We start from the raw sequence: 12702 nt of genomic DNA, 5'->3' as shown, positions 1-12702 counted from the left end.
GACGTGAAATGTAGCAAGTTCTTGATTACTGATATACTGTCTCACTCATATAGACCAAGTCTCTGCAGAGACTAAGAGATGGAGAGGCCCTGGCCTAAAAGGAGGAGAGAAGAGGAGAACAATACTACTGTCAAGAATGGAACAACTGTTGACCAAAGGTGAGACAACGCGTCTTTGTTGGGTGTAAACTAGGTTTGTGTTTCAGTACCGGGTCTGAAGAAACACGCGGCGACGTTACCAGCATTCAGACATTGTGAATTCTGGGTTTTTTTGTTTATTTTCCCAGACCCTCCCCTTCTGTTTCTAAGGAGTCAGAGAAGAGGTCCAATGAAATGGGTAGGTTAAGCTATGTTTCTGACATGATGTAGCATCGTCTTTTGGCTTCAGTGTTTTTACATTTCAATTTGAAACTGTATTTTTATGGAAAATATACATCTGTGTGTAATCAGCCAGTGTACTATGACCATCAGCCAGGGTACTATGACCATCAGCCAGGGTACTATGACCATCAGCCCGGGTTCTATGACCATCAGCCAGTGTACTATGACCATCAGCCAGTGTACTATGACCATCAGCCAGGGTACTATGACCATCAGCCAGTGTACTATGACCATCAGCCCGGGTTCTATGACCATCAGCCAGGGTACTATGACCATCAGCCCGGGTTCTATGACCATCAGCCAGTGTACTATGACCATCAGCCAGTGTACTATGACCATCAGCCAGGGTACTATGACCATCAGCCAGTGTACTATGACCATCAGCCCGGGTTCTATGACCATCAGCCAGTGTACTATGACCATCAGCCAGTGTACTATGACCATCAGCCAGGGTACTATGACCATCAGCCAGTGTACTATGACCATCAGCCAGTGTACTATGACCATCAGCCCGGGTTCTATGACCATCAGCCAGTGTACTATGACCATCAGCCAGTGTACTATGACCATCAGCCAGTGTACTATGACCATCAGCCCGGGTTCTATGACCATCAGCCAGTGTACTATGACCATCAGCCAGGGTACTATGACCATCAGCCAGGGTACTATGACCATCAGCCAGGGTTCTATGACCATCAGCAAGGGTTCTATGACCATCAGCAAGGGTTCTATGACCACTACCCAAGGTTCTATGATCATCAGCCAGGGTTCTATGACCATCAGCCTGGGTACAATTTGAATTCATTCAGTTCAAGCAAATGCATTAAAGCTCTCTCCCAGTGTAGTTTTCCAACATAACAAGGGATTGACACAGACTTGGGTTTTATACACAAGGGTGTGGAGATTAATCTGGGAAGGAATCAAAGCCTGTTCAAACAAAATGGCCAGCTTCCTGACAGGATACAACAAAAAGATTGGTGATCACAATAGCACACTACACTGGTCCTTAATATGATTTAACTGAGTTCTCTCTCCCTCCATGTTCCTTGTCAATTAACAAAATCTCCATCCACACTTATCACGTCAGTGTCCTCTCTAAACTGTATTTTAATGGAAAATATACATCTGTGTGTAATTCCACTTTCTGACTTTCTTTTTTAGATGCTGAGTTTGATTTAATTGGGTCTCTCATGATAACCATATAGAGTAACCAGTTATAATGTATGAATCTGTTACTTTCATGCGTGTGTACATCTGGATCTCTGTAGTAGATGCTGCCTTTGTGGACGAAAACAGAAAAGATCTCATCCAGAGGGTTACCATAGTGATGACTATTGCAGATGACCTTCTCCAGAGGGGTATGATTGATCAAGAGATGTACAATAACATCAAAGCTCTCCGGACCACCCAGGACAAGATGAGGGAGTTGTACATCGCTTTAAACTCAGGGGGAGTTAAAGTCAAATCAACTTTTTACACAATCCTGCTGAACAAAGAGCCTTATTTGGTTCAGGATCTGGGTAAGTCATTTCTCTGTCTATATGTCTCTGCTTTTGGGTACGAAGACCATCAGCCAGGGTTCTATGACCATCAGCCCGGGTTCTATGACCATCAGCCAGTGAACTATGACCATCAGCCAGGGTACTATGACCATCAGCCAGGGTTCTATGACCATCAGCCAGTGTACTATGACCATCAGCCAGGGTACTATGACCATCAGCCAGGGTACTATGACCATCAGCCAGTGTACTATGACCATCAGCCAGGGTACTATGACCATCAGCAAGGGTTACATGACCACTACCCAAGGTTCTATGATCATCAGCCAGGGTACTATGACCATCAGCCAGGGTACTATGACCATCAGCAAGGGTTATATGACCACTACCCAAGGTTCTATGATCATCAGCCAGGGTACTATGATCATCAGCCAGGGTACTATGACCATCAGCCAGGGTACTATGACCATCAGCAAGGGTTATATGACCACTACCCAAGGTTCTATGATCATCAGCCAGTGTACTATGACCATCAGCCAGGGTACTATGACCATCAGCCAGGGTACTATGACCATCAGCAAGGGTTCTATGACCATCAGCAAGGGTTCTATGACCACTACCCAAGGTTCTATGATCATCAGCCAGGGTTCTATGACCATCAGCCTGGGTACAATTTGAATTCATTCAGTTCAAGCAAATGCATTAAAGCTCTCTCCCAGTGTACAAGGGATTGACATGGGACATAACATAACAAGGGATTGACACAGACTTGGGTTTTATACACAAGGGTGTGGAGATTAATCTGGGAAGGAATCAAAGCCTGTTCAAACACAATGGCCAGCTTCCTGACAGGATACAACAAAAAGATTGGTGATCACAATAGCACACTACACTGGTCCTTAATATGATTTAACTGAGTTCTCTCTCCCTCCATGTTCCTTGTCAATTAACAAAATCTCCATCCACACTTATCACGTCAGTGTCCTCTCTAAACCAGTGGTCCTTTCTTCAGTAAAGCTTCCAAATACTGAATTTTCACCTGCACAGAGTTCCCCTGAAGTACATGTTCATGCATTGAGTGGAGTCTGTTTGAATTTCAATAAAACATTAATCTTCCAGATGCGACCGCCAATAGAGACATGGACTGTGGTGAACCAGTTAGGAACACTGGACAGAGTAAAGGTAAATTATGTCTACTAAAGATATCATAAAGTATACTATCTACCATACAAACAAACTTTTGATTTGCTTGCTTATTAATGTTTATAACTTGTTCTTTCCAGTGGATGACCTGAAACAAAGAGTTAGAGGGAAAATAAAAGACAGTCTGAAGGAGAATTTTAGATTCCTGTATGAAGGAACTGCAGAGGAACCAACTCGACTTAATAGCATTTACACCCAGCTCTACATCACCCAAGGAGAGACTGAAGGGGTTAATAAAGAACATGAGGTTAGACAGATTGAATACACATCCAGGAGAAGAAACATATCTGACACTCCAATCAACTGCAACGACATCTTCAAACCCTTACATGGAGAGAAGAGTGAAGAGGAGAGACCCATCAGAACCATTATGACAAAGGGCATCGCTGGAATCGGAAAAACAGTCTCAGCGCAGAAGTTCATCTTGGACTGGGCAGAGGGAAGAGCCAATCAGGATGTGGATTTCATCTTTGTGCTTCCATTCAGAGAGCTGAATTTGGTTCAAGATGATCAATACAGTCTGCAAGGAATTTTTAATTATTTTCACCCTGAACTTGAAGAGATAAAAGATGCACACACATATGATGACTGTAAAGTCATGGTCATCTTTGACGGTCTGGATGAAAGCAGACTTCCATTAGCATTTGATAGGAATAAGAAACTGAGGGATGTAAATGAGACATCATCAGTTGACAGGTTGATCACAAACCTCATTGATGGAAATCTTCTCCCCAAAGCTCTCATATGGATAACCTCCAGACCAGCAGCAACCAATAAGATCCCTCGTATGTACATCAGCAAGGTGACAGAAGTACGAGGGTTCAATGACAAACAGAAAGAAGAATACTTTGAGAAGAAAGTCAAGGATGAAAACCTGGCTAGGAGAATCATCTCACACATTAAAACATCAAGAAGCCTCCACATCATGTGTCACATACCAGTCTTCTGTTGGATTACTGCCAGGGTTCTTCAGCACATGATGACTGAAGGAAAGAGTGGAGACATCACAACTCTGACTGAGATGTACTCTCACCTCACACTCATTCAGACAAATCTGAAAAGCATGAAGTACGATGGCATAACTGAGGATGATTTGGACACAATCACAGAAAGAAACAAAGAAATAATTCTCAAACTGTCACAACTGGCATTTAAACAGCTGGTGATGGGAAACATCATATTCTATAAGAAAGACCTGGAAGAGTGTGGTATTGATTTCAGTGAAGCCTTGGTGTATTCTGGGTTTTGCACAGAAATCCTGAAAGAAGAGAGAGTGTTACATAAGAGGAAGGTCTACTGCTTTGTTCACCTGAGCTTCCAGGAGTTCCTTGCTGCTCTTTATGTTTTCCACTGCTGTGTGACCAAGGACATCAAGGACCTGGAGTATTTAATTAAAGATGTGTCTTCAGAACTGCCCTTTCATGAGCTGTTGAAGATGATAGTGGATAAAACATTGGATAGTGAGAATGGACACCTGGACCTGTTCCTCCGCTTCCTTGTTGGCATCACACTGGAGTCCAACCAGAGACTGTTACAAGGACTACTGCCACCGACAGAGATCGGCTCAGAAACTGTTGATGAAATAAAGAAATACCTCAGGAAGCCGAATGTAGAGCAAGTCTCAACAGACAGGTACATCAATCTACTAATCTGCTTGACTGAGATGAAAGATGATTCAGTACATGGTAACATTGACAAGTTCCTGAAGTCAGGAAACCAAACAGGACAACAATTCTCAGGTACACACTTCTCAGCACTGGCCAACGCACTGCTGATGTCAAAGGGTGTGCTGGATGAGATTGACCTGAGGACATACAACTTGTCACCTGGGTGTACGAGACTGGTCCCAGCTGTCAGGAAATGCAGAAAGGCAATGTAAGTTATAATCACAATGTTACGATCACCGATATAGACAAAAATAAATTGTTCTGTGTATTATTATATTTTTCTACATTTTGCCATCAGAGCTGCTGAATGATGGTGGTTTAACTTTGGCTCACTGATGATGCTGATGATGATGTCAAAAATTGATCAGGAAAAGCAGTATAATGCCCTCATTTACTAGGGTCCCCAAAACATTATTTCTACAGACTTTATAAAGCAAATGAGAAAACGGAATGCTAGGGATGTTAGTCAGTGTTTTTATAATGAGAATTGAGTCAGATATTTGACATTTCATAATAACAGATTTACACTGTGGAGGAAGGACATTTATTGTTCAATTGCATGTCGTTTCTCCCAAATGGGTGTCGTTACTGAAATGAAGGGGAAAGGATCCACAGACAAAGCTTTTATGTGAATAATGGTCTCTTTTCCACAGACTGATTGGCTATCAGCTATCCAACGAGGACTATGAGTCACTGGCCTCCATCCTCCAATCACATGACTCACATCTGAGAGATCTGAACCTGAACGACAGGGGGGATCCTGATCCTGGTGAGGATGATGATGATGAAGATACCGAAAAGGGCTGTCTGACTGTTCTACTTGCCGCTCTGAAACATCCTCACTGTAAACTGGAGACACTGAGGTCAGTAATATTGAAGGAGTCTTAACATTAAAACCCAAAATCATGAATCATTGCTGGGTGTGCAGTGGAGCAGTAGTGGAGGTGCAGTGGAGCAGGAGTGGAGGTGCCATGGAGCAGGAGTGAAGGTGGCATGGAGCAGGAGTGGAGCGTGCGTCATTTGGTTGGAACTCAAACCGATTGAAACGGTTTCTTCATCACTCTACTATATTTCAGCATAACCTACGATGTGATGTTGAAATGGTGAAGGCTTTTTCTCAGCCTACTCATCTCACATACTCTGGCCTGAGGAGTACAGACCGTTCACCTCCTCTCATATACTCTGGCCTGAGGAGTACAGATCGTTCACCTCCTCTCATATACTCTGGCCTGAAGAGTACAGACCGTTCACCTCCTCTCATATACTCTGGCCTGAGGAGTACAGACCGTTCACCTCCTCTCATATACTCTGGCCTGAGGAGTACAGACCGTTCACCTCCTCTCATATACTCTGGCCTGAAGAGTACAGACCGTTCACCTCCTCTCATATACTCTGGCCTGAAGAGTACAGACCGTTCACCTCCTCTCATATACTCTGGCCTGAGGAGTACAGACCGTTCACCTCCTCTCATATACTCTGGCCTGAGTAGTACAGACCGTTCACCTCCTCTCATATACTCTGGCCTGAGGAGTACAGACCGTTCACCTCCTCTCATATACTCTGGCCTGAGGAGTACAGACCGTTCACCTCCTCTCATATACTCTGGCCTGAGCTTTGGGCGGCAAAACCACACCAGTCAACTGTCTCAGAATAATGTGACTAACAACATCCACAGGGCACTCCCATCAATATACCAGCACCAACATCTATTTACCAACCATTGCAAGGCAAATTGATTGGATATTCTTTTCTCTTTGCTATTAAACCTTCTTTTCCAACACAAACAGGAGAAATGCAATAGGAAGGCCTTAAAAATGAATTGGCATATTTCAATCAATAAAAACAAATTAATTGAATAATAGAAACTTTGTTGAATTCGTAGAAGGCCTCAATGGTTCCCCAATGTTATTATGTGTACCTGACCTCCACTAGATCACACTGTATGAGATAAGACTGTATGAGATCAGACTGTATGAGATCAGACTGTATGAGATCAGACTGTTTGAGATGAGACTGTATGAGATCAGACTGTATGAAATCAGACTGTATGAGATGAGACTGTTTGAGATGAGACTGTATGAGATCAGACTGTATGAAATCAGACTGTATGAGATCAGACTAAATGAGATCAGACTGTATGAGATCAGACTGTATGAGATCAGACTGTATGAGATCAGACTGTATGAGTGATATTGTCTCTGTTTCTGCAGGTTGGGTGACTTTACACTCTCTGAGGAGGAGTATGGATCACTCGTCTCCACTGTCCAATCAGCAGACTCTCCTCTGAGAGAACTGGACCTGAGGAACAGTGAGCTGTCTGATGACGGGAGGAAACTCTTGAACTCTCTGAAAGGTCAACACTGTAAACTACAGACCCTGAGGTTAGTGGCCTAATTTTGTCTGGGCCATCATAAGGCAACAACCCAAACTTGTATTAAATGTTGAAACCAAAACCAAAATGCCCAGGGAAGTGGCATGATGCCTCTCCCACAGACACAAGCAGTGTATCCAGGACAGAGGAACAGGCAGATGAATGGCTGAGGAAGACAGAGGGATCAGGCTTATCAGGGAAGTTCAAGGTGTGGCTGTATCAGCATGGTCTCCTACCAACACTTCCTGACTGTCTATGAAGTGCCTATGACATCAAAGGAAGGAGGCGAGAGAAAAAACACTTCTTCAGAGGATTCGAAAGACAGAGCTTCACCTCAATAGGTCAAAGAGTTCAATAGGTCAAAGTGCAGGGCTGTGATGTACAGAGACTCCAGCGATGAGGAGGTCAGAGGTGCGGGCATCACCACAAGATCAGGACGCAAGTGGGCAGATGCTACATCGGTGGTACCGGCAGAAGGACATCATCAGGAACATGTGCATGGGGAGGCAAGGTCTCAGAACCACCCGCTTCCAGCAGCATGGGAAAGCAGACCATAGGCTGAGGAGATCATGATCCAGGTCAAGGTCCGACACCTGGAGGTGGAATGGCACAGGTCCAGGTCTGTGGAGCTTGGATCACATGGAGCCTGGACAAGGTGGGAACTGACAGTGATAAATCACTTGGCCTGAACTTTGGAGCCCTTTAGCATCTCTTTCCCGCTCCGGTCAGTGTAGGACACTCCTCCCAGACCAACAGAGGGAGGAGCCATTGTGCAGGTTATGTGGAGGGAGAGACACGGCGACACACGTACCGGCGGCGTACACTGAGCCGGGGAAGATATAGATTTCATGTCACTGGCCGACCCCTGGGGAACCAGCCCCATCCATCCAGTACATCAGGGAAGGGGAGAAGCCCCCCTCCTCCAAGAAGAGCCTTCAGCAGGTGGCACAATCCTAGGAGATGAGGGCAGAGCTATACTTTCCCCTGGTCGTCCAAACATCCCTTATGCTCGATATGATCATACTGGGAGGCGTAGAAGGTTATCCTGATTTGACCGACGGTCCTGTGGGAAGACGGAGGCAAAGAGGCCTCAGAGAGGATAGTTCCAGGACCTGGGCCGGCAATGTAAGGATAAAGAGTGGCAGGCCTAGCCGTTGATGTGGGCCACAGGGGTTTCCCGCACAGTCTGTGTGGAAGGCCCTCACAGCCCTGGGAATGCCTGGAAGGGAGAGGGAGTTAGCTGCTCGCAGGTTGGGGGAGGACGCGGAAAGATCCTGGAATAGGCGGGATGAGTTGAGCTGTAAGCCAGGAGAACATGGGCAGTGACTGGCGACCTGCTGAACTGGAGGACGTTGTGGTTCAGTGTTGAAACATCCAAGGAAAGTTGGATGCCTCCTGACAACATCATCTCCTGGACAACAGCTACAGTCAGCTACTTGATAGGACATACTGTGAGCTATGCTTCCCTGACCTTCATTACATCACACTGAGTGATATCGTCTCTGTCTTGACAGGCTGGGTGGCTACACCCTATCTGATGAGGACTGTGGATCACTCATTTCTGCTCTCCAATCAGCTTACTCCTCTCTGAGAGAACTAGACCTAAGCAAGCGAAATCTGTCAGATGATGGGAGTGAACTCTTTACTGCTCTGAAACATCCTCACTGTAAACTGCAGACACTGAGGTTAGTACTCTCTTGCTCTGAAACAACCTCACTGTAAAATACAGACACTGAGGTTAGTACTCTCTTGCTCTGAAACATCCTCACTGTAAAATACAGACACTGAGGTTAGTACTCTCTTGCTCTGAAACATCCTCACTGTAAAATACAGACACTGAGGTTAGTACTCTGTTGCTCTGAAACAATCTCACTGTAAAATACAGACACTGAGGTTAGTACTCTCTTGCTCTGAAACAACCTCACTGTAAAATACAGACACTGAGGTTAGTACTCTCTTGCTCTGAAACATCCTCACTGTAAAATACAGACACTGAGGTTAGTACTCTCTTGCTCTGAAACATCCTCACTGTAAAATACAGACACTGAGGTTGGTACTTTGGGAGGGTTCCTCACATGACCGAAACACAGAATATTTGACAGTTTGTTGAGAAGAAATGATCACTTAAGAGCCTGTCCTGATTTTCCTTTAAAAGCTCTCTCACAACATGGTCTAAATATAGACCTTTACGAGTATAGTTAGTGCATGTAAATGCAAGCAGACTGAATCATTGTAAATTATTTAACGGTAACAGGCTGAAGAAAACAGGTTTCTATAATTGAAATAGAAAACAAGTTTAAATATAATTATTTAATCTGTTTTGTTTTAACCTTGTTATAAGGTGGTTTTCATTGTTGTCTACTTGTAATTCATCATGATACAATCTATTTAATATTCAGGCTGAATAGGTGTTATCTGACAGAGAGATGTTGTGAAACGTTGGCCTCAGCTCTCAGTTCAAATTCCTCTCATCTGAAAGAGTTGGACCTGAGTCACAATGACCTCCTGGATTCTGGAGTGAAGCTGCTCTCTGTGGGACTGGGACATCATTACTGTAAAGTGGAACGGCTAAGGTTGGTACTTTATTGGACAATCCAAAATGTTGTTGTGTAATAGTATGCCATCTTCTCAGAAGGCAAGTTATCTCAGTCAATATGGTCAGTAATGTGTAAACTCCATTCCAAATGGAAATGCCAAAATATAGAAGTGAAACATGTATTTGCCTCCTCTTAGCTTGTGGAATTTATTTGAATATGATCCTGAATTAGGTGTGTTTCTTACATCAGCACAGTACTAATGGTCTGTTAGTGACAGCACCAAAACACAGGATATTCAATCATTTTCACCACCAGAGGGCAGCAGTCCTGTTGTTAAATCATGATGACTTCTCTCTGCAGGCTGTCATTCTGTAGAGTTACAGAGGAAGGCTGTGCTTCTCTGGCTTCATCTCTGAGGTCAAATCCCTCCCACCTGAGAGAACTGGACCTGAGTTTCAATCACCCAGGAGACTCTGGAGTGAAGCTGCTCTCTGGTAGACTGGAGGATCCTGACTGTAGACTTGAGAAACTCAAGTTAGTACAGCTACTGTGAAAATATGATCTGTATATGTGTACGTCCTCTCATCTTTGTACAGAATCATTTAGCACCTAAACTGGTTAAGATCCATCAGGTCCTGATAAGAGCTCTGACTGTCCCCTTTTAGGATTAGACTTTTTGATTCAGGCTGTGTCTCTGTGTTCCTCTGTCTCTCCCACAGAGTGGACCATAATGAAGAGTTCTGGGTAAAACCACAGCTGATGAAGAAGTGTAAGTTGTTGGTTAGAAGGCATAAATTATTCGTTCATATTAATTAACAGACCTATATATCAAAAACACACTGGAATAAAATACATTAAAGACACTCCTCACACACACTAACACGAACACACACACCCCTCGTCCCTGCCCCACACACTCACAAGTGTACAGTAAAAAAATAAATATTTCCACCACCCTGACTGAATGCTAAACCCAAACCAAATACATACCTGTTTAGTGGAAGTATATTTGCATTTTCAGAGTTGTGTCAGACTTCTGTGTCCTCTAACACGTCCTCCCTTCTGCAGACTTCTGTCATCTCACTCTGGACCCAAACACAGCACACAGAAACCTCTCACTGTCTGAGGGGAACAGAAAAGCGACAAGGAGAGAAGAGGAGCAGCCGTATCCTGATCTCCCAGACAGATTTGACGTAAGGTGTCAGGTGCTGTGTAGAGAGGGTCTGACCGGACGCCGTTACTGGGAGGTGGAGAGGACAGGGGATGCTTATATAGCAGCAACATATAAAGACCTCAGCAGAAAGGGAAAAAGTTACGACTGTCTGTATGGATGGAATAACAAGTCCTGGAATCTGTACTGCAGAGGGAATGTATACTCTACCTACCATGATAATGAACATATTTATATACCAGCTCCACATCTCATTAACCCTCCTCATCCCCAGAGAGACATGTTCTCCTCAGAATCAGACCTGTCCTCACCTCCTCCCTCCAGAGTGGGAGTGTTTCTGGACTGGCCGGCCGGCACCCTGTCCTTCTATGAGTTCCACTCTGACACAATAACCCACCTGTGCACATTCCAGACCACATTCACTAAGCCTGTCTACCCAGGGTTTGGGCTTGGGCAGGGTGTTTCAATGACCCTGTGTCAGGTGAAAAATGCTTGATTTTGACTTCTGAAATATGTATGAACCCTGCTTTTGAATACTCTCATTCTTTCTCTGTCTGTATCTCTCGGATTAAACAGAGTTGATCTAAATGAAGTGTGTTTGGGTCAGTTCACTTGGTCCAGTGGTGAGATCCAGCAGGTTGGTCTAATGGAGCAGTGTGATTGGCTGAAATGTGTTCCTAGCCATGATAACGTCGGCTTCCTGCAGAACTTAGCATACAATATATGACCATATACACTCACCTAAAGGATTATTAGGAACACCTGTTCAATTTCTCATCAATGCAATTATCTAATCAACCAATCACATGGCAGTTGCTTCAATGCATTTAGGGGTGTGGTCCTGGTCAAGACAATCTCCTGAACTCCAAACTGAATATCAGAATGGGAAAGAAAGGTGATTTAAGCAATTTTGAGCATGGCATGGTTGTTGGTGCCAGACGGGCCGGTCTGAGTATTTCACAATCTGCTCAGTTACTGGGATTTTCATGCACAACCATTTCTAGGGTTTACAATGAATGGTGTGAAAAGGGAAAAACATCCAGTATGCGGCAGTCCTGTGGGCGAAAATGCCTTGTTGATGCTAGAGGTCAGAGGAGAATGGGCCGACTGATATAAGCTGATAGAAGAGCAACTTTGACTGAAATAATCACTCATTACAACCGAGGAATGCAGTAAAGCATTTGTGAAGCCACAACACGCACAACCTTGAGGCGGATGGGCTACAACAGCAGAAGACCCCACCGGGTACCACTCATCTCCACTACAAATAGGAAAAAGAGGCTACAATTTGCACGAGCTCACCAAAATTGGACAGTTGAAGACTGGAAGAATGTTGCCTGGTCTGATGAGTCTCGATTTCTGTTGAGACATTCAGATGGTAGAGTCAGAATTTGGCGTAAACGGAATGAGAACATGGATCCATCATGCCTTGTTACCACTGTGCAGGCTGGTGGTGGTGGTGTAATGGTGTGGGGGATGTTTTCTTGGCACACTTTAGGCCCCTTAGTGCCAATTGGGAATCGTTTAAATGCCACGGCCTACCTGAGCATTGTTTCTGACCATGTCCATCCCTTTATGACCACCATGTACCCATCTTCTGATGGCTACTTCCAGCAGGATAGTGCACTATGTCACAAAGCTGGAATCATTTCAAATTGGTTTCTTGAACATGACAATGTACTCAAATGGCCCCCACAGTCACCAGATCTCAACCCAATAGAGCATCTTTGGGATGTGGTGGAACGGGAGCTTCGTGCCCTGGATGTGCATCCCACAAATCTCCATCAACTGCAAGATGCTATCCTATCAATATGGGCCAACATTTCTAAAGAATGCTTTCAGCACCTTGTTGAATCAATGCCACGTAGAATTAA

General features: G+C 44.4%; 1 protein-coding gene across 1 annotated transcript; it reads left to right on the top strand.

The window, feature by feature from the left end:
• Nucleotides 1-2005: 2005 nt before the first annotated feature.
• LOC105030924 (NACHT, LRR and PYD domains-containing protein 12) lies at nt 2006-11416 on the top strand. Its single transcript, XM_034294468.1, has 9 exons — nt 2006-2546; nt 3163-4957; nt 5403-5612; nt 6960-7130; nt 8635-8805; nt 9520-9693; nt 10018-10191; nt 10323-10426; nt 10726-11416. The coding sequence occupies exons 1-9, from the start codon at nt 2006-2008 to the stop codon at nt 11322-11324; spliced, it is 3939 nt and encodes a 1312-aa protein (XP_034150359.1). The 3' UTR covers nt 11325-11416.
• The last annotated feature ends 1286 nt before the right edge of the window (nt 11417-12702 follow it).

The sequence above is a fragment of the Esox lucius genome, chromosome 9 (assembly GCF_011004845.1).
Source record: "Esox lucius isolate fEsoLuc1 chromosome 9, fEsoLuc1.pri, whole genome shotgun sequence".
In the NCBI taxonomy this organism is placed as follows: Eukaryota; Metazoa; Chordata; class Actinopteri; order Esociformes; family Esocidae; genus Esox; species Esox lucius.
Note: the sequence above shows the minus strand (reverse complement) of the source record. Positions and strands in the feature narration are given on the sequence as shown.

Bases quoted from the DNA above. Each gene is read 5' to 3' on its own strand.
- LOC105030924 (XM_034294468.1), top strand. From the start codon at position 2,006: ATGACCATCAGCCAGGGTACTATGACCATCAGCCAGGGTTCTATGACC. The intron at 8,806-9,519 runs GTTAGTACTCTC...TTTAATATTCAG, and splicing joins TGTAAACTGCAGACACTGAG to GCTGAATAGGTGTTATCTGA. The intron at 10,427-10,725 runs GTAAGTTGTTGG...TCCCTTCTGCAG, and splicing joins ACCACAGCTGATGAAGAAGT to ACTTCTGTCATCTCACTCTG.